The 22,125-nt window shown below is 49.8% G+C and overlaps 1 protein-coding gene across 1 annotated transcript; it reads right to left on the bottom strand.

The window, feature by feature from the left end:
• Window positions 1-10,915: 10,915 nt before the first annotated feature.
• On the bottom strand, window positions 10,916-21,288 carry PURB (purine rich element binding protein B). Its single transcript, XM_066639358.1, has one exon. The coding sequence runs from the start codon at window positions 21,214-21,216 to the stop codon at window positions 20,227-20,229; it is 990 nt and encodes a 329-aa protein (XP_066495455.1). The 5' UTR covers window positions 21,217-21,288; the 3' UTR covers window positions 10,916-20,226.
• Between the last annotated feature and the right edge of the window lie 837 nt (window positions 21,289-22,125).

Here is a 22,125-nt window from a genome sequence, read left to right as displayed (position 1 = left end):
AGCAATGGAGCCAAGAACATTTGGAAACAGCGGTCAAGCTATTTATTTGCTTATTTTTGCATGTTTGATCCTGCCTTTCTTCTAAGAAACTTATAATGGCTGACATGGGCTTTCTCTCCCCCCCGCCCCACCCTACATTTAATCCTCGCAACAATCCTATGAGATAGGCTGGACTGAGAGATAGGATCATGGCTGATAAGTATTTGGAAACTACAGCTAGTGCAAAATGTAGCACGTATTGCTATTAAATGGATTAGCTCTCTAGAAACATATTCCACCTGTCTCCATAAATGTGCGTGTGCTGCTTGTTTGCTTCCAGGCCCAATTCAAGATGCAGGTCCTGACCATTAAAACCACCAAATGGTTTGGGACCTGAATACCCTCAAAATTGATTTCTTCTGTATATCCCTCTCCTAAGGCTGCAGTTGTCACCAGACATTGTGCTCCAGGTGCCCAGAGAACCTTATCAGTTGCCCAATTAGGAGTGGGAACCTTTCAGCAGTGGCACCAATTTTCTGTTGAGGCTTGGCATGTTCCCAGCATTTCTGCACCAGACTCCCCTGATTTTTCATGAAACGTGGGCTGATTTGTTGCGGACCATCTTCATTTTGTGTTGTGCCTGTGGGCAGGGCTGGTCCATCCATGAGGTCAACAGAGGTCATAGGCACCACCTATTTCTGCAGTTGTCTCTGTGCTGCTGCTCCTCCTCCCACAAACTAGATTGGAAAAGGAAGAGGGACACAAAGTATCACACTCTAGCCCACAGCTCTCCCCTCCACCACAGTCCTTTCTTCCTTTTGCAATCCAGCAAGTGCAAGAGATAGAGGCTGACAGCTACTAGGTGAGGGGGGCAGCATTTGGAACACTGCCTCAGGCAACAGGAGGTCTTGGGCTGAATAGGCTGATCTTCATTTATTGACTGAGTATTGTATTAATTATTATTGTGTTTTATCTTGTTAACCCTGTTGCTTTGTTTTTTAATCTTGTTAGCTATTTTGTGTCTTTTAAAGAAAAAAAGCAGGGTACAAATATTTTAAAATAAAATAAATGGCGATGTGATTTGAATCAGTCTCCCACCCAGTGGGAGTGATGCAGGGACTGCCTGTGCCAATGGGAATATGGCATCATGGTTAGCATGACAGGCTAGGAAGTCATGGTGCCATATTCCGGTTGGCACAGGCAGTCCCTGCATCACAGCTCATTCTCTTAAAGCCATTTCTGCTCCACGTTGCATATGTGCAACAGGGATCAAATGTGTACACATGTGGACTGGGCTGAAATGGGTTTTAATTAATGATTAAGGTTACCAGGTTACACAAGAGGAAGGATGGCATAGTGGTTACAGTGGTGGACTTGAAGCAGGGAGGCCAGGCATAAATTCCCCTTCCCCGTGAAGTTCATGAAGGAATCTTGGGCCAGTCACCATCTCTCTTAGCCTAAACATCTGGTGGAGGGTAGGAAAACGAGGCATCTTACCCTGAGCTTGTGGAATAAAAAGTTAAGAAAGTTAGAATGTCTCATGTCTCTTGATGCAGATCTGGCTTCCACATGGGGCAGCAGAACCTAAAGCCTGGAGACAGACTGCCTCTGAACGGGGAGGCTCCATTTCATTGCCCTGGGTGGGGGACATTCATCAACCACTGCCCCACGTCTGCCCCAGGGACATGCGGCGGGTGGGGAGGCAGGTGAGCAGAGCCTCCCCACCAGAGTCCTTCAAAAAGTGCCAGCAGCGTGGGAGGTGCAGACGCACTCACAACCCGCGTGCAGACTGTGCAGAGCGCGTGGGGCCTGGGTGCCTCCCAGGGCGGCGGCGCTTTTCGAAGGATTCCGGTGGGGAGGCTCTGCCTCACCTGCCTCCCCACCCGCCGCAGGGCCCTGGTCTGCCTTCGGGATTTCCTCCCGCTTTCAAGTCAGGCCGGAGCTCAGCGCGTCCTTCCCCCGGCAGACCCCCCCGCCAGCCAGCCAGCCAGCCAGGAAGCGCCTCGCCCGCAGAGCCCGGGGCCGCGGCTGCAGCGGCGGGTGTTACGTGCGTGCCGAGCTGTACAGGCTCGCATTGTTCCCTTTGCTCCTGCGCGGGGCGGGGCCGCGCCTGGCGCTCGTTTCTCACAGCCCAGCGATCGTCGCGCCGAACACGGCCGCGCAGCAGCACCACGTCCGCAGCGAGCAGCCGAGCGGAGAAGGCCTGGAGAGGGAGGCAGGAAGGGGCCGGCGGGAGCGCGCGTCCAGGCAGGGACGTGCGAGCGAGGCAGAGCGCGGCGCCCCCAAGAACAGCCCCCGCCTCCCCCCCCGGTGCACTGGGGCAAGGGGTGGGCGCCGCCCAAAGAGCCTCCCAGCCCTGGTGCCCCCGGGGCGGGAAGCCCCCCCTCTCGCTGGTCTTCAGAGGGCTGGGCTGCGTCCGAGGCAGGTGAGGCAGAGCCTCCCCACCGGAGTCCTTTACCGCATGGGAGGCGCCCGGGCACCCACAACCCACGCGCTCCGCGGGGCCCGGGGTCATGCTCCACGTGGGGGCTGTGGGTGCTTGGGCACCTCCCATGGCGGCGGCGCTTTACGAAGGACTCCTGCCCACCGCATCAAGGTCACTGACTGGAGCGAGGCGCCCTCCATAAGCAGGCTAGCAATGGAGGAAGAGAAGCCCTGCTGGGCTGTAAGGAAGGGGCGGCCGCATCCCTCCCTTCCCCGCACTGCCTCTTCTGCTCCGTCCTCCTCCACGCCAGAGCGCGGGAGAAGCCTCAAAAAGGAGGGGGAAGGTGGACCGGTCCCCTACCAGTCAGTCTCCTGCCTGCCCTGTCTCCTCTCCTTCAGCCCCATGGATCGGCTAACCGCGCCTGCTTGTTCCCACAGTGACCAACCAGATGCCTCCAGGAAGCCCCCAGGCAGACAACAACCCTCCCATAAGAGGGCAACTTCTTATGTTGCCATCCAGTAGACAAAGGTATGCTGCCATTGTCCTGGGAGGTTCAAAAGGAGAGTCCAGGCTGTAGCTCTCCTCCATGGATTTGTCTAATTCCCTTTTAAAGCCATTGGAGCCAGTGATCATGCATAAGAACACAGGGAAGGTCTAAGGAGCTGCCTCCCCCTGAGTCAGACCAGGGCCATGGCCAGCAGCAACTCTCCAAGGCTTCAGGCAGGGATGTTTCTCTGTCCTAGCTGGGGGCTGAAGCTGGGCCTGCTGTAAGGCAGATGCCCTCCCTACAGCCACTTCCTGTGTCTATCTGTTTCTTGAGCTGATGCCTTTAGGAAAGCCACAGTATAGGACTCCTCCGCAACAGTTCTCCCATACTGTGGCCCTCCAAGGAATGGTATCCAGAGGAAGACTGCCCCTAAACAGGGAGAGTTGATTTCACATAACCATCATAACTCATAGCGCTAGACCTCTCCTCCTCCTCTTTTAAAGGCATCCCCATGTAGAGCCCACCATAGCATGTGGCAATGAATCCCACAGACAGATTATACACTGTATGAAGTTCTTTCTCTTGCCAGTCCTGAATCTCCTGCCAATCAGTTTCCCTGGATGATCCCCAAGTTCTCGTGTTATCTGCATGCACACATTTTGTTTTCTTCTTCCTTTATCCCCTCTGGTCAAACAAGTTGCGCATGTTTTCTTACAATCCAGATCACTGATACTGGTCCCAAGAAGATACCCCACTTCTCTCCACTATGAGACCTGAGCATTTATTCTTACTGTCTTACTCCAGGTCCTTAACCAGTTTCCAATTGATAAACAGAGCTGTCTTCTTATCCCATGCTGGATTCAGGAGACTTTTAGGAGAGACTTTGTCAGAAGCTTTTTGCAAGTTCAAGCATACAGTCTCAACCCAATTGTCTCTGTCCACATGCTTGCTGACACTCTTGAAAAACTGCAGGTGGTTAGTGAGGCTGGACTTTCCTTTGTACATCATTGTGGCTATGAGGGAGAGAAGGACTATTCATGTTGTACACATGTGCAAGTATCTGCACATGTTTCCATGTGACTGAATATTCATTTAAAAAGTCAATATGGATCCTCAAAAAGTTAGACTGGGTGTACTGTGGACACACTGAACATATGTAGTAGTAGTTTATTTAACTGTCTCAGACCAGTATAAACATATGAATAATTGTACCTGCAGACACAATTGTGTGTTGATTTTACACATGTGTAGCTTAATGTGTGAACAGGGCTATTAATGTAATTAGCTCCAAATCATTCAGGCTGGCGTTCCTGTACTGAAATCTGTGGGCTTCTCTTCCAAGCAGTGCATAGCTAAGGAGATGCAAGGGCTAGCAAAAGCACCAGGCAACAAGCGTTAGGGGGACAACAACCTGAACTTGACACTAGTGGCCAAAATTGTGAAAACCTTGGTATTTTTGACTAATACTATCATGTGATACACCACTCGATGCGGAATTTAATGTTGAGTGCAATGAAACGAACCGCATCAAAATATCTCTATTCCATCAAAATTTATAGCCAAATAACTAGAAAACAAAAACACAACTGCATTACGTAACAAAAACTGGATTTTTTAAACTCAAAACTCACTGATGGGAGAGCCAATTAGGTGTTATGATCCAGCAGGGAGCCAATAAGGTTTAACACCTTATTGGGGGGAGCCTGGGGGGAGGTGGCAGAGTGAGTGGGTGGAGAGCAGCTGGGGAAGGAAGTGGATTCCCCCCCCCCCATTCTTTTCACTTTTACAAGAGCCCAGGCGAGCTTCTGGGGCATGAGTTTGAGACTGGCCCTGGGCGCACGGTCATTAGCTCTGCCACTGCTTCCAAGTCAGGCTGCCTGGCTCTTCCTGGGTAGGTCTGGCAATGGATCCACGGCACCTCCCGTGGAGACCAAGGGACGCCTGGGCAGTAGGCAATCCTGGTGGGCCGCTTGCTGGGCTGCTGCTCTGTGCCGGTGCCCGTGGGAGCCTCAAGTGCCCTCGGGGGACGGGCTGGGGCTGTGCTGCAGGACCCCCAGCAGCCCGGCAGGCACCGGCACGTGGGGCGTTGGGGGGGCGCTTCTAGGATGCCCCCTTCAGGCCCCACAGTCGCTTGGACGCGGAGCCCCGCCCGTCGCGGGCGGGCGGGCCGGGTTCATCCGAGGTAAGAGGCGGGCCTGTTGCGGGGGAGGAGCCGGAGGCGCGCTGGGAGGGCCGCAGTGCGCAGCCCGCGCCGGCAGAGCCGCTTCCCGGCCGGCGCGCAGCCGCAGCCCTGCCCGCCTCCTCCTGCAGGGCCCGGAGCAGGGGCCGCGGAAGGCTCGCCCGCGTTCCCGCACGGCTGGGGGCGCAGCCGCAGGAGAGGGGCTGGCACGCGCACCTTCGGCTCGGCCCTGCGCACTCCTTCCCGGCAGTAAGCCCCGCTGAACGGGAACTGACTTCTGAGTAGACCTCCAGGGGCTTGGCCTGCCAGTAGGACTGGGCCCTTCGCTGCTGCCAGGGCATTTCAGGGGCCACTCGCCATTCCTCTGGTTCCCCCCCCCCATATCTGTGTGACGCCCAGGACCGGGCAGGGGATGGTGGTCGTCTTGGCCATCACTTCCAGCTCCAGAGGGGCTCAGGCTCAGGCACCTGCTGATTTGGGGGCATCCCATGGGGCAGGGGCAGCCTGTTCTGCGCATCCCCAGTGGACCAAAATGGGTGACTTGCTCTCTCTCTAAGAGCTGCACATTTAGGCACACCAGAGAACTGCTTCAAATGATGTCTCACTCCTTTTTCCCCTTTTATGATACTCAGCGGCCTCAAATAGCTTGTGCCGTTCTGGACCTCTAAGCGGGCCTGGTAACACCCTGCCTCTCACACCCAGGAGCAGGGCCAGCCCATCCGTGAGGCCCACTGAGTGGTCGGGGCACTCTTCTCTGTCCACCTTCTAGTCCCTGGATTGGAAAAAGGAAAAGGGGGACCGAGAGGAAGAGGAAATGGGGAGGGCAGGAGGATGCTAAGCTAAGACATGGGATAGTGGGAGGAGCAGAGGCTGGCTCATCGGGAATTTGGCCTGCTCCGCCATTGTCACACACTGCAAGCTATGCCCTTGCATTTTAGTAATGGACTCTGCAATGGCCTGTCTTGCAAAGTGGTTTCTGAGAGCAGGGATGACAAGAAACAAACCACACCACCTCCAATTCCAGCAGAGTAGCTGCACATGACAGCCAAAGTAACAAAGATTTAGCAGCAGCCTTGCAGGACTTACCAATGGGTAGTAAGCAGGAACTTCCTGGACTCCGGTGCAGCCGATGAAGCAGCTGGCAGGCATGAAAACTGATGCCAGGATCCATTTGTAAGTCCTTTCAAGGTCCACAAAACTCCTCCTGGCACACGGATGTGCCAATTGCTGCTGCTCCCCCCTTACCTGGAGTTGATTGGAGAAGAAGAGATAAGGAGGAGAGTAGTAGGTTCGAATACCTCAGCTTCTCCTCACTGGGTCCACATACCCCCCCCCCCTTTCTGTTCCAAGCCAGGGAGCATGAGAAGAAGTAGTGATGGTGAGTTGGTGGACAGAGATGGGTGACCTTTGCCTGAGGTAGCCTCGCCCATTGGCCCCAAACAGCCCAATTCTTCTGTCAGGTAGTGTGAGCCTCCTCTCCACCACAGTGCTGAACTCCCTTCTCTGCCCACTGTACATTACAGTCATGTACTCTGCAGTAGCATTGGCTCCTTGCGCAAGGTGTGTGTCAGTAGACTGACGGCCATAGATTTTTTTTTTTTAACTTGAGAATGCTTTTTAGAGCAGACTCAAACTTTTAGCACCAGGACCCACTTTTTAGAATGTCAGGACCCACTGGAAGTGATATGACCGGAAGTGACAACATCAAGTAGGAAAATTTTTTAACAATCCTAGGCTGCAATCTTACCCACACTTACCCAGGAGTAAGTCCCATTGACTATCATTGTTAAAAGCATCTTCATAGTAGCCTGTTCAAAGTACTGTCACATTTCCCCAAATGAACTCATATACCAGGGTAGCATCAAGTCCAATATATTAAAAATAAAATATTGAAATGAGTGGGGACCCACCCGAAATTGGCTCGCGACCCACCTACTGGGTCCGGACCCACACTTTGAGAAACGCTATAAGACTTTCGTCTGACAGTGAATGTTGCAGAACAGCTCCTTGCTGATCTCAGCCCCTTTCCGTGGCTGGCCTGGTGCGTGAAGTGGGGACTCCGGAGAACTGCATTCAGACGACAGGCTCACGAGGGCTGCAATCCTACGCGCTCCTTCCTGGGAGTAAGTCCCATTGAACCTAATGGAACTTACTTCTGAGTAGCCCTGCCTCGGATTGCGCTGTCAGGCCCGCGTTTTAGAGCCACCCGCAGGCGGGGTTGTCCCGACCGCACAGGACAGGGGCGGTGGCGTGCCGGGGGGAAGGAAGCAGCCAGTTCTGCGGGGAGCCTCACCGCGGCGTGCGAGCGGCCCCTCCCCTGCCCGGGGAAGGCTGCCCTCCTGCGAGGCGCGTCCGCTGTGCCCAGCGCCGGGCGAGGAGAAGCTCCCTGTGGAGTGAGGGAGGCTGCGGCGGCACCGGCCCCTCTATAGCCAGCCCTGCGCGCCTCCGCGGGGAAGCGGGCTCAGGCGAGGACAGCCAGCCAGGCGCGCCTCCGTGGCGCCCGCCCGGGCCCCCCATGGCCCCTCGGAGCCATCCACTGAGCCCCGGACGGATCTCCGCAGGGACGTGCGCCGCTTGGGGAGGCAGGTGAATGCCAACATCAGCCCTCCGTAGGAAATGAGTTTGACTTCCCTGTCTCAAGGATCTGCAGGGAGCCTCTCTATCTGGCATTGGCCGGCCACCCCTAGTACTGGCCTCCCACTAGCTGGGTGCTGGAAGGTGGGAACATTTTCATCCCCGCTCTCCCTCCAAGAAGCTGTTTGGCCTCCCCTATTGGTGTGAAGCCTGTCCATCTGAACACTAGTTTGGCCAACCTAAGCAAACAGCCTGTCTGTATACCCCCAAAATGCCAACTAGTGCTCCTTGGAAGACGTCCTCCCCATCCAAATTAACAAGGGCCTCACTCTCAGTGGGCAGCAAGTCCACTGAATTCAGTGAGATTTGAGTCAAGAAATAAAGAAATAAATAAAGTTTAGCTGCATGTGGGGGCCAGATCATCCTTTGAGAAGCTCTGGCTGTTTGTCCCACAGTCACTTCTTCTGAGTGACTTTCTGCATCATTGCACTGTGGTCTGGGCACCATTAATTGAAGTATGGCAAGGCTGTCCATCAACAATCTTGCATTCAAACAAGCGGTCTGTTCACTCTCCTCCAATGCAGATTTGAAGGAGCTGAGGTAACAAGGGAGCTGGTGAAGGCAGCAGAACTGCTTGTAATGAATTCTGTGCCTATCAGATTTCAAGCACAATAGAGCCACCCCAAATAGTTTCTGCATGCTCAGGGGAGTCCCCAAGGTATGCAGAAGTTAAAGAGGTAGAATGCCCCTGCTTGTCGCCTGAATATGCTCAGGGGCTTCAAGAAGTGAAAGTGTTGAAGGGGTAGGTGAAAAACACAACTGCACAATGTAGGGTAGGGCAGAGAGAGGGAAGCAGCCTGCTTGTGCTAACTGGGCATTTGGGTTGGAGGTGCAATATTTTGTGACAAGTCTCACAACACGCTAAGGGAGAATTTGTGGTAAAACATTGGGTTGCAAGCGGCTGAGGCTAGGAGCTACCCTTGAGGTTTACAGAGGGGTAGGAGGGTCTAGGGAATGCTGCCAACGACAAAAAGAGGAAGGGGTCCAGAGGAATGAAAGGCCAGAAGGAGAGAAGGAAAAGGTTTACATGGCCTGAGCAGCAGGCGTGAGGAAGTCTAAAATTCTGATTCCGAATAGCATCAGCTAAGTCTCAAGGCTGGACTAGGATGTAAGCAGAAACCTCCAATCTGGAATGTAGATAATGCTTTGGAAATGAGGCTGGATAATAAAGGGAGAAGGAGACAGGAGGACAGGGCGGGAATAGCAGCAGATGCTGCAAGCTCCTCAGGGAACAACACTGGCAGAGTTCCATGCAAGGAGCCCTCACACAGCAGCTACGTGCAGCACACCCTGTTCAAGCCTAATAGCCTCTTTTACAAGTACTGAAGCAATTCACTCTCCCTGCTCCTGCCCAAATATATAAATCAATAGGCTCCTCTTGCAGCATGTACCCAAAACTGCTTGAAAAACCTTTGCCTCTGCAATGCACCTACCAGCACCTTGACAAACCAGGCACCTGCTATCATAGCAGACCTCAGGATCTGTGTAACACTACACTAGTCAGAACGGCAGCCGACTCTCCCTCCTGCAACTGATGTCAAGGCCGTGCCTACTCTAAGGCTGGAAAGGGAAAGCAAAAGCTGTGCCAAACTCTTCAACTCTCGCTTTCTGACATGTACAAATGTGACGTTAAATGCACAGCTTTGCTCAGAGGCATGCTCTACTCTGAATCTACTATTCTTGCTAAAATTGGGATTTTGTTGGCATGGAACAATGCAGCAATGCAAAGGAAAACGTAAGCAGGTTGCTCTGTGCTCCACACTGACAAGAGTTCTTGCGCCCAAGAAAGCCAGACCGAGACTGAAATTTGCCAAACTGAGGATCTTGACACAAGTAGACTTATTTTTTGCAAAATTTATGCTGCATTTGCTAGTAAGGGGGAGTACCAGTGAGCTATAAAGGGCCCTCAATGATTGCCTCTAATCCACTTGAAATCATTCTTTCTGTGGTTTCACACACAGCCTTGCTGGAAGCGAGGAAGGCCACAGGTGACCAGACTGTAACAGATAGTGAACAGTATTTCATCTATAAAAGAATGACATACACAAGAAGTGTAACTGCTCAGGAATGGGAAAGTCACTGCTAACCAGGCTGAAAGTTTTCTTTCTAAGAGAAAATGAGGTCCTCTTATATTTAGTAGGGGGAGAGCAACTGTCCCTCTTCACCCCAGCATGGCAAATACACCACATAATCAAAACCAACCTCTGCTGTATTGGATTTTTAAAAAGACGTCAGTTTAAAATAAATCAGCCCCTTGAATCAAAACATGTCCACCACTGTAACACATCCACATGGTCAGTACTAGCTGCATCTATTGGTTTGACAGTGTCAGACTGAGTGACCCACCTATGCTGTAGAGGCAGAAGTTTGGGCCTAAATAGGCAAAACCTGTCCCGTCCCGTCCCATCCCCCGTGGTTTTTTGGCCATTTTAGCCTCTAATTATTAGCAGACAAAATTATAGTTTGGGGCAGATAATAAATCTCCAAGAATCTATTTTGGCTCACCATCTCCGGCAGAATGTGCAATCTCTCCTATTTATGGCAGCGGTGAGGTCTTCGGCAGAGGGGTAGCTGTAACAGTACCACACAATATTCTCCCAAAGACAGAATGGACTAGATTCCTGGAAATTTTGTACTGAAGACCCAGTTCAACCATGTCAACTCATTAGGTGGACTGAAACAAGCTCATCACCTCTCAGTCTCATTATATGAAATCAGCAAAACAAAGTTTTTGCTGTTCAAAGGTAATCTCCCTTGCTCCTTAGGTACAGGGCAGACTAGACATGCAACTGATTCACAACAGCAACTGAAAAATTATGGTAATCATCAACTGTGTGGGCACAAGTTTGTCCCTGCTCCCTTTAAAATGGAGTACCACTCTTCTCTACCCCCTTCAACCACCTGGTACAATACTGGACTGCTGCCTCCTCTGCTCCACACATGCATTTTCAGTTGCCACAGATCCATGGGATCCTCCTTTGCTCTCTCTGCAGACTTGTGCCATCCAAAGAGTTATTCAAACCCTTCACAGTAGTGTATAATTTTGCTTCTTACTTGATCAACTTTCCTGTTTTTCATCCCTGTTTAAACAGGCAAATGTTTTACCACAATACAATTTAACCCACCAACAGAACAGAATTTTGAGATGACAAATCATTAACCTTCAATTCCATCATCCACATCCCCACCAATAAAAACCCAGAGACAGCTGTACATGGTTCATTCACTTTTCCGCATACTTTTATTTGTTACAAACATACAATTTTTAAATATAGACTGTAAAACTCCATTTGCAAAAACCTGCTATTGTAAGGAGTGCTCAACTAGCATGAGGAGTTCTTAATGTCATTTGGACTGGGTTTTTTTGTGTGTGTTTTTTGCTAGTTAGCTAGTGGTAAATCCAGGACCTGCCTTTATTTGACAACAGCCTATAGTGTCTGGCTGTCTCTGCATTGCTCTTTAAAAAGCAGTCCTGCTAGCCCCCCCCAAAGGGAAATCAGAATCTAAGCTTCAGCCAACAGGCAGCAAGACAAACAGGCAGCTCAGACTCTGGAACTTCAAATCATTTCCAGCGCTCTGCTTGACAGGTGAGAAAGGAATATTTTCTGAATGGGTGCTGCACTTTTTAAACATTTCCATACATCTGAAACTGCACCATGCAGCTGTGGGTGTGTTACCAGTTAAAGTGCATTTAATTTTTTTATAAAAAAATAAACAAGAGGAATAAACTTTATTCTTTAATTAAGGTACTTAAAAGTGAACTTTTTGGTCTCTCAGCAGATATTCCTGAAATCAGTCCTATTTTACTACAAATTAATTTCTAGCATTTATATAATATATTTATAGAGGGGAGTTTTTTGTATATATATAAAATTAGAGCTACTTTTGCATTTACTATCTAGCAGAGAAACAATTTTATAAATACATACACATGTACACAGACATCTCTTTCTATGTATACAATGTACAAACATGTGTATATTTACATATGGGTTGATTACATCCATGTATGATCAATTATATCACTTGCACAAGGTATTCTCAACTCTGTACCAAATTAAACTATTTGCTCACTACTGAAATTGTACATTCAGCCCAACATGATATCCACTCAGAGGGCAAAGAGCCCCCATAACCCAGCCTTTTCTTCACAGCCCTGCACTTTACTTTTTGGACAGATCTAATACCATGAAACTGAGCAGATATTGCAATATATTTACTGAACAATGCTTCTAAAGGGTAGAGGCAGCTGATTGTTACACTCTCCAGAGAAAACTTTGGAGGCCAAGTCAGCACACAGAGCTGACATGTGTCATCCATCTGTTTCAATGGAGAACCTGCACTTGCAAGAACCACTCAACAATAATTTAAACAAAGCAGAATACCCGGCTGCAGCCATCCCCCCCCCCCAATCATGAATATTTGTTCCACTGGCAAAAACATGGAAGACTGCCAGCACTTCAGACATGGCAATATAAAACTAGCAAAAATAAATTGCCTACCACAAATTAAGGACCCCAACTCAGTGCTTGCTTTGCCCTTCTAAATGAGTGGTTTCAAACTTCCCTCTCTGGAGAACCTGTTCTATGGAGGATTTTGTCTGCCTTGAACGTCTGCTGTGGAACTCCTATAGAGGATTAATGGGAATGTTCTGGGCCAAGTCCTCTGTTCGCCTTGGGATCTGAACTGGCCTTGCTGTTGTCTGTCACAAACTGGGAATATGCTTCAAGGCAGCTCAAACCCTCTACCGCTACTTCACATTATTTCTCCACCAGCAACAATCTTCCCATTGAGGGACCAGATGTATTTTAAGAACCCCCAAGATTTCACAGAGCAGTATCTGGAAACCAGCATCTTATACATACATACAAAATCCACTCTTTCTGCAACGCTCATCCTCAACCACCCAAAGAGCAATGAAACCTCAGCAAGGCATATTAGCATATCTTCTATTTATAGCATACCAGAAAAGATGGACTGAAGTGCTGGGGTGGGGGCACACCGAAAGCAGCCCGTGCTATCGACAGTGTGTCAGTCAATGACCTGCCCAATCTCTCCTAGCTGGTCACCCAAAAATATCCATACCACGCATATAAGCTAGAAGATCATGTGGGAATCCATTATCATGGGATTCTTAAGTGTGGACTTGTCTGAGTCAAGAGTGCTGGTTCAAAAGAGGGGGAACGGGAAGAAACAAAGAGATTAAGCTATATTCTTCTTGTAATTCCCACATAGATTCAAAGATGGGATTTTCTAACCAGATGGGCTTTTCAACACAGAAGAGCAGGGCAGGAAATTAAACATCTTGCCTTGGAAACTTGCCTAGGTTAAAATGCTGTGCAGTGACTGCTGGTTCAAATTAAGTGCTCTCTGCAAGTTTTTAGAACAGTCTACCTTGGCTACACAGAGCAGCGATAAACTGGGCCAGGGGGGCAGCAAGCTTTTCTCACACTTTTACAATAGCATTGGCAAACTAGAACATTCTGCTTCTTAACCATGGGGCGCTTACATCGTATGTATGCATATATATGTATATATATACAGTACATTATGAGATTAAGGCTACATAGCAGCATATTACAAAACGCCTTTGACAAAGCACACTTAACCTTCCCTAGACGGAATTTAAGAGACAAACATTTGTTGGTATTGTCAGTAAACACTGAAACCTTGAGCTTTCCCTTCTCCTTGTCAGATTAAAAACAGAGGGCCTGGAGTGAGAAGGTTAGCAAAAAAACTAATTAAAATTAAAAAGGTAATGATTGCTTATGTAAATTCTGGAACATTCTACCTTCTTTAGCATTTCTGGAAGGCTGATGCTCCTTGCAGAAATGTAACACAGGGCCATCTACAAATACTCAAGCTGAAGGATGGACAAGGGGAGTAACTGTCTTCCCCAAAGACTCTATAGAATAGTCCCAGAGATTTCAGCTGAGCTCCTCTAGAATTTGCGGCTTAGTTCTCTTCCCCTCTCCCGCCATGAATGACTGAATTTATACCATTCACCTTAAATTCTATAGCTGCATGGTTAAGTTGAAAAATGTGGGCCAGGACCCAAAGTGTTATTTTCAGTGTGCCCAAGCGGGTGTGCACACCCAGTGAAATTTTGGACAGTTCCCTCTATGAACACAGATCCACCTGCATCAAACTGCTCCTGAAACTCCTCTCAGTTTCAGAGGCATCAGACCATGCACTGCAGGAGCTACTATTTAAGAAACCAGCCCAACCCCAGACCTAGCACACACGTCTCCTCACAACTACAGAATAGTACTTGCGTTAGTGTGACTAGATTATAATGGTGCTGTCTATTTAAAAGGAAGGAATTCTGCTCCACCATATGCCACAATCCAGAAAGAAGCAATCTGACTGTATTAAGATGAAGTTGGTCTAGCACCACTGCAGATCGCTGCCATTGTACAGGTATGAGAGGTAGTTCATGGCCACGTTCAGTGTTCCAGAGTTTGCTTCTGATATTAAACTTCTCTGGACTGGAAACCCTGCATGGAACAACTGTTATGTGGCTGAAATCTGTTTTTCTTTCCAAAGTCACAATACCTCAAAAAAGCAATCTGTTAACAGTACACTGTTTTTCTCATTCTTCCCGTGTTGGCTAAAAACCACAAAGTGCAACAAGTGAGGTTTCTCAGAACCTCCAAAGGGGGAGGGGAAGAGGAGGAATTCTCTTATTTGACTAAAACCAGGCTTCCCCAAGCTGTCATAATCCACTAATCTAACAAGTCATTCACCAATGTGCAGTTTTAAGAGGGAAACCCCATCTGACAATTAAGATGATCTGGCTAATGCTCAAGCACAACATTTAGCTACAGTGATGTTGCTGACACTAAGTTACCATAAGCAGCATTACTGGACAACAGGTGAGCTTTCTAAGTACCCCTAACAAAACTGGAATCAGACTATCAAGAAGAACATGGGGGAAGGAAGCTCCCACGGACATTAGGTATTTACACTGCAACTCAAGAGTGAGCAAGTAACTGAGAATGAAACACACCACGAGACCTGCCATGATCTGTCTGGCATTTGTAAAAACAAAAATTTTGAGCATCTAAATGCAGAAGACCAGTCTGAGCACAAGAGTTCAGGACATAGCCACACTGCAGAGTAACTGGTTTAATTGTCATTTCTCTCACCACAGGTCATAGCAGTTCTTTGAGGGGGGGGGGAATCTTCAGCAAAATTCTCAGCACCAACACTTCCCCAAAGAGCTTTGAGGAAACAGCCATTATAATTCCTCTGGAGTAAAACCATTAGATTTGCAAAGCAGATATGCCCCAAAGATTCTGCTGGGTAAAACTCAAATTGCCTACAGTTTCAGAAATAATTCTGAAACCAATTAAAAAGAAATCAATGTTCTTTACATTTTTAATGTTCAGCCTCACGTAGATCAATTGTCCTAATTACACTATCCCTTTAAAAAACTAAATGCAATTCATAGCAAACATACTTCAAGACATTAACCATTTTACCTGCTTTAAAAAAAAGGAAGCATATCAAGAACATGTTTACTACATACTCTGTAGAATTAGAATATTTTGAAGCCAAAAAGTGCCACTTTCATATAGGGAAAACTAGATTCTCATCCCTTCCACCAAGTTAAGAGTCAAGGCCACAAGTTTTATTTTTTAAATAAAATCTGAATATCTGCTGAGAGATTAAATTGTGCATCAGATAAAGTACCATAATATTTCTGTTAAAACTTTTGAGATGTTCATGCATGCTTATGCACGGAACAACTTTCCACCAAAATCACGAAACTGCTGCCCTCACAAGAGAAAAGGAGCCTGAGTTAGTCACTCTTCAAATGTACTGTGTAGTCCATATACTACACCCCCCTCAAGATGGAAGCAGATCACACTGTCACAAGTCATCCTCAGCTATTCCAATACCTGAAGTTGTGCAGTCAACGATGGAACCACTCAATATGAGGGGCTTATTGTAACCTGCCTCTTGTGCCCAGTATCCTGAAAACAATGAAGTAGGACAGGATAATTATGTGTGTTTTGGGGGAGATAAATTTAAGCAGATGCTTGAATCTTAGTTTTTTGTTTTTTTTTTAAAGATGATCTGTGGTTTGTTACAAAGAGGATGTCCAGGAAAGTAATAATGACAGCTGGGTTTGAGAGAGAAAAAAACCAGCTTTCGCCATTAGGCCTGCAACCACTTTGTAGCAGACAGCTATGGAAATAAGAACATGAACCCGTAACTAGATGTGAGCTAAAGCTACGGGTGTTTTATACCTGTATGCCTCAAATATTTACAATTTTTGGTGCTATACAAGATTTACATTTTGTTTTGTACAGCAGATGCTTTGACATGTGCATTCCAGAATCATCATTCCGAGGACAATAAAAGTCTAGAAATGCAGGAACTCCCCAGGGAGGCTGTCCATTGGTTGTTTCCACAAAATCTACATGTTATGAGGACAGTGATATCCACAAGCCACTTCAACCGGCACACCTGGACACGCAACAGATCCGCTCCGGTAACTAGGACAGAACCAATCTAGCTCCTACACCGGTATGCTGGATGCAGAGGCTTGTAAACTGCACCGAGGTGTTGTCAACATTGCTGCTGAAAAATCCAAGATTATGACTTGACTGCAGCACCAAGAACAGGAAAGATTTTACCTAAATTGACATTTAAGCACAATAAACAGGAACAACAAGATTTGCTCATCTCAGATGTAATCCAGGTAATATGTTTTCCAACGTTGCAGAACATCCCCATCGAATAAGCAACAGCGACTCTGAATAGGCAAAAGGCTGCCTATTTAGAATTCGCAGAGGCCAATCACTGAGACAAACTACTAGGCTTAGACAGCAGCGTGATTTTTAAAGTGTGGCTTGGGAGGGAGGGGAAAATAGTGAGATGTCTTAACCCTATGCCAATGAGAATTCCTTTTTCATTAGAGGTCATTGCTTCCAAATGACCCTGATCATCTTCATCATCTCCACTGTTTTAAGCACACAAAGTTCGAGTTTCACAGAGAGAGGGAAAAGAAAAACCCAGACAAATCACGTTCAAAGCTGAATAGATTTCAGGCAAGCCCCTTTCCCTATTGCCCTCATTCCCCAGAGTTCCATTTCCCAATTATCGCAAAGAATGATTTCCTTAGTGGACCTCGGCACTCAACAAGGCCCAGCGCCACTAGGACTAATCTTCCCATAGCAAGAGGCCTGACCACTAGCCTGCTATGGAGAACCTCAATATTAGTTAAAAGATTTAAAGCCTACGCTTATGCTTGGCTAGGCAGAAGCAGGCCCAATTTTCTAATTTCGACTCTCTTACTGACACACTGCACTGTCACCACCTGTGCATCTTGGAGGGTCAAGTGTCAACCAGTAAAAATCTGGGTCCTCAATACACATTGGCTTAACTGGTCTATCGACTAAAGAAGACTCTTTTGGTTGCCAAAGCCAACACCATATATGGCAGCGTTCCTGGCATACAATTGATATAAGCTTCTGTTCACTTCCACATACTTCCTAGGCAGCTAATTATAGCTTATGTAGCCGCTGGCCAGGGACAGTCAAAACCCTGTCACTACCACATAATACAAAGGTAAGGCTAGTTACTGCAATTCAGCCAAAAAAATCCTCCTGAAAAGGAGAGGTACTGCATCTTTGCAAGAACTTAACTGGCTCACAGCAGCTGAGCAACAAAAAAAAAACCCAACCACCACTGAAGCAACAAAACATCGTTGGTCTATACAAGTATTGTACACTGTTTTAAAATGAATGAAGAGTTACAGCAATATACACCAAGCATCTGCAGCCTTAATTTTCATTGCTGCCTACGTTCTAATTAGTTAAGTAGAGTTTCCTGCAATCCTAGAGGGCTGCGGTATCCCAGGTCATCTGTCTGCTGAAACTTTTGTTGGTGAGAATTGTTCTCCGCAGCAAAGAACCACACACATGTGAACAAAAATATATAGGTAAATACAGCAGGACATTATTGAAAACAGCTGCCTTGGAGAGTACAAAATACAGTACAAGTATACGGATGTAATTAAAACATCAAGAAATACTATTGCTCCCATTACAATTCAGGAAACAAGTTCTTTGCGACGGAGAAAAATGGAAAGAAAGTTTCTTCAAAAGATATGATAAAAAATCCATCAAGGACACTGGGAGTAAAGAATTAGCTTTAAAATAGACAATTGTGTGTGGCTGAAGATTTGGTGGTAAACTATTCTGAAGTTAATTGCTGATCTTTGTTAACGGCTATAGTAAAAACAATAATTTTGTTTTAGAAAATTCCAGCCAATTTCCTCACTCCAGCCACAACTGTGTGAAGAAACATCATTTATATGTCTCCTTGCTTTCTAATAAATACAAAACAAAGATAGTATAGATAAGAATACCAAAATAAGGTAATAAGGGTATGCAATAAATTAAAAAGGCAGCTCAAATAAAGGACAGGCATGCACAATTAAAAAAATAATAATGAAGATTGGAGAGGAAGGTTCACCCGCCTCATAAGATGTTGCACAAACAATACCTGAAACTTTGCAATGAACAGTATAATTCCCATTCAGTTCAAAGTTGCTAGTATATAATGTATCTAAAAACACCTTTTTGGAGGGGATAGGACTGACTTCATTAGAGTTTTAAAAAAATATCATTTTTAGGTAAGAATCCATTTAAAATATAGATGAGGCAATTCCTTGGGTAAGGGTGGGGATATCCAACCTTGATTGGGAAGGACAGCTGGACAAATTGGCAGTAGCCAGTCTATGATAAAATTTGAAGGTGGTAAAATGCTGCTAGGGTATGTTCATAGTCACCGAACGTTGTTGGTTTGTTTCTGCTCCTTTTCAGCGATGGGTATCAAGCTCCCACAGGGCATGCATTGCTCTGAACAATCCATCCCATCAATCATTCTTGCCAACTCTGCTGTTAACATGATGTGAGGTACTGAGAAAATGGACTGAGTTCTCTTCTTGCTTAAAAAAAAAATCTTCTTAAAAGAATAACTGATGCTGGACTTCTGGACCTGAGGTTCTTGGTGTCTGTTTCCATAGAACATGTCCAATGATTTGCACAACGAAAGAAGCCTTCAGTTTCTTACTCAATCTTTTCACAGATTTGTAGCCATTTATTTCTTTTGCCAGATTTAAGATTTAAAAACCCAGCCTGATTCCATTCATTTGACTGGGTCCTCTTTGAAGCCTACGGAAAGACAGCTCTAGTTTCTACCTCCTACTAAAGCCACTTGCTCTTTCACCTTATTGAGAGAAGGGGAAGAACGTCAGTGAATAGCAACCCGTCCACTCTGGTTCCTTGTGCTTTATGCCTGTTTTTCTTTAACCTACCTGTTTGCAATCCCCATTAAAAAAAGGAAAAAAATCATTTTAAGATTTTTAGAACCTGCCAGCTTTAAACTAATCAATTCCAGTTCAGGCACCTGGATCTCAGCAATCTGCATCCCAGAAATAAAACAAACAATTCTGCAAAGAAAAAAAAGACAACAATGGACATTGGTCCAGATACAGGCTCCCCCTCACAACTACATTTCGGAAAGCGCTCAGGGTTGTTTCTTTCCCCTGCCCCCCTCTATGTCCCATCCCTGCCCCATTTAAACCCCCTAAATCTGCTGGGTTAAGTCCATGATTGTTGATCTTTATAACACACTGAACAACTCCCCCATTAAGGTCTCACCCCTCCCCCACAAACTTGGACTGCTGTGGTGGTATCTCCCCTTCCTTCAAACTGTGCTCAGTGACTGCCTAGTTTCCAGGACACTGGTTTCAATAGCGGAAGGGCAGGATCTCGACAATGCAAAAGGGGGGGGTGAAGAGAAGGAGAGACGAGATGCAACTGGCTTTTCTCCCTTCCTTCCCCCAAAATAAAACCTCTCAGGGACTAGACAGATGAGAAGCCCTGGAAGGCCGGGTGGATTCAAATCACGGGAATCCTGTTCCCTCCACCTGGAGTGAGGCTGAGGTGAACTGAGGTCACGGGGATTCCAAGAGGACAGGATGATGCAAAGCCCGGGACCTTTGGATGGGAGGACAGGCTGACAGACAGATGCGGGGAGGGAGAATTAAGGGGAGATGGGGTGGGGGATAAAGGGGGGTGCCCTTAACTTTTGGGGGGCAAGAGGGCACCCTTTATGGGGTGGGGTAAAGGGGTGCCCTTTACTTGCTGGGGTATAGGAGGTACCCTTTACTTGATGGGGGGTAAAGAGGGTACCCTTTATGGGATGGGGTAAAGGGGGGGACCCTTTACTTAGAGAGGGGTAAAGGGGGGACCCTTTACAGGAGGGGGGATAAAAGGGGGACGCTTTACTTGATGGGAGTAAAGGGGGTCCCTTTATGGGGTGGGGGGGTACAGGGGACCCTCTGGGGGTGACGGGGTGGGGGGGTAAAGGGGGACCTCTGGGGCGGGAAGGGAAGTGGGGCCTGCTCCGAAGTGCGCGCAGGTAGGCTCCTCGCTCCGCTCCCTGCAGGAGGGCTGGCGGGACTGACTCCGCTCAGCCAGTCCTCCCTCCACAGCCCGCGGCTCAGTCGTCGTCCACGTCGTCCCCGTCGGAGTCGTCGCCCGCGCCGCTGCCGCTGCCCGGGCCGGCGCGCCGGTCGTAGAGCTTGTCCCGCTGGCGCTCCTGGATGTCGCGCATCTCGTCGGCGTAGCGGCAGAAGGCGCCGCCGAACTTGGCCCAGGCCTTGTAGGGGACGGTGATGGCGTTGCGGTACGAGGGCTTCACCTCGCTGACGCGCAGGAAGACGCCGTACTTGTTGCAGCCCACGTCGAAGAAGAAGCGCTTGGAGTCCACCGTGATGGACGTGCCCTCGGGCAGCTCCCCGCACAGCCCCGCGCCGGGCCCCGCGCCCGGCCCGCCCAGCTCGTCCTCGTCGGCGCCGTAGTCGTCGATCAGCTTGGCCAGCGCGTCGCGGAACTCGATCAGGCCCTGCGCCGGCAGCGCGATCGTCTGGCCCGTCTGCAGGCCCGGCCCGGCCCCGGGGAAGCCCTGCGCGCCGCCGCCGCCCGGCCCGCGGTTGACCGTCTGCCGGATGCGCAGGAAGCGGCCGCGCTGGTTCTCCTTCAGGTCCAGGTAGTACTTGCGGTTCTCGCGCACCAGGAACTCGCTCTTGAGCGCCCTGCGCGGCCCGCCGGCGCCCTCCTCGCCCGCCGCGGCCTGCGCCAGCTGCTCGGGGCTGCTCGGGCCCAGCTGCGCGTAGTGCTCGATGAAGTCGCCCAGGTAGTCGCGGAACTCGGCCGCCACCGCCATGGACAGCGTCAGGCGGCTCTTGGAGCCCCCCGCGCCCACCTCCGCGATCTTCAGGAAGCGGCCCTTCGCGTTCTGCTTCACGTCCAGGTAGAAGCGCTTGTTCTGGATGTCCAGACGCTTCGACGCCAGCTCCTGCGTCTCCTGCTCGGGCGCCGGCCCCGGCGCCGGCCCGCCGCCCGCGCGGGGCCCCTGGAAGCCCCCGCCGCCGCCGCCGCCGCCGCCTCCTCCTCCGCCGCGCTCGCTCCCGCTGTCCCCGTCCGCCATCTTCGCGCCCAGCCGCCGCTCCGGCCTCCTCTGCCGCCTGCTCGCCGCTCGCGCTCCCTCTGCGCGCGCCCCCGCTCACGCACGCACCTCGCGCCCGCCCTCCCCGCTTCCGGCACCCGCACGGAAGTCCGGCCTGCCTGTCGGGCTCCGCCTCCTTCGCTCGGCGTGACGACGGGGCTCCGCCCGCTTCTCTGGCAGTGAGCTGGAGCAGAGGGAAGGGGCTGATGACGGATTGGCCCCGCCCGTTTCTGAGCTCCCGCTCAGAGGGACAGGCCCCGCCCACACGAGGAGGGGACGGGGATGGCCCCGCCCACTTCTGTGGGAGCGATCGGGAGGGGGTGATGACGCAGGCAGCTCCGCCCACTTCCCTGGAAGTGAGCGGGAAGAGGGAGGTGCCCCGCCCACTTCTGCGGGCGCGGGAGGGGGAGTCGGCCCCGCCCGCTTCTCCGCGCGCGCGCGCTCGCCCGCCCTCGCTCTGCGACAAGGGTGAGGTCTCTGGTTGCCGCGCGCCCTGTCACGTCTGAACGCGGAACACGCACGGAGACCAAGTGCCCCAGCTCTGAGCAGGCCTGCGCAGTGGCGCTCGCCCCGAGAGCCTGTGCCCGCCTGCCCAGGAGCAGCGCCCGCTGCAGCGAGCCCGGCTCCCGAGCGAGCCTCGGAGGGTCGGCGGCCCGTCCTGGAAGGGTCTCCCCGGACAGTGGAGCTCCGCAGGGCCGCAGCGGGCGGGGGGCACTGAGGGCGCAGCCAGCCTGGAGGCGAGCGGCCCCTCCCTCCAGAGCCAGTCCCGGCGGCTTCCCCCCGTCCGGCTCCGCTTTGCCCCGCCGGGCTGAGCTCGGACCCCTCGCGTAGCGCTTCCCGCGGAAGGCCGCTCTGCGCTCGCGGCCAGGCAGGGGCGTCACGCGCGCTGCG

Source organism: Tiliqua scincoides, chromosome 11 (genome assembly GCF_035046505.1).
Source record: "Tiliqua scincoides isolate rTilSci1 chromosome 11, rTilSci1.hap2, whole genome shotgun sequence".
Taxonomy (NCBI): Eukaryota; Metazoa; Chordata; class Lepidosauria; order Squamata; family Scincidae; genus Tiliqua; species Tiliqua scincoides.
The sequence above is the reverse complement of the archived record's forward strand: the minus strand, read 5'-3'. Positions and strand labels throughout refer to the sequence as shown.

Excerpts from the sequence above, each read along its gene's own strand:
- PURB (XM_066639358.1), bottom strand. The coding sequence starts at position 21,216 with ATGGCGGACGGGGACAGCGGGAGCGAGCGCGGCGGAGGAGGAGGCGGC.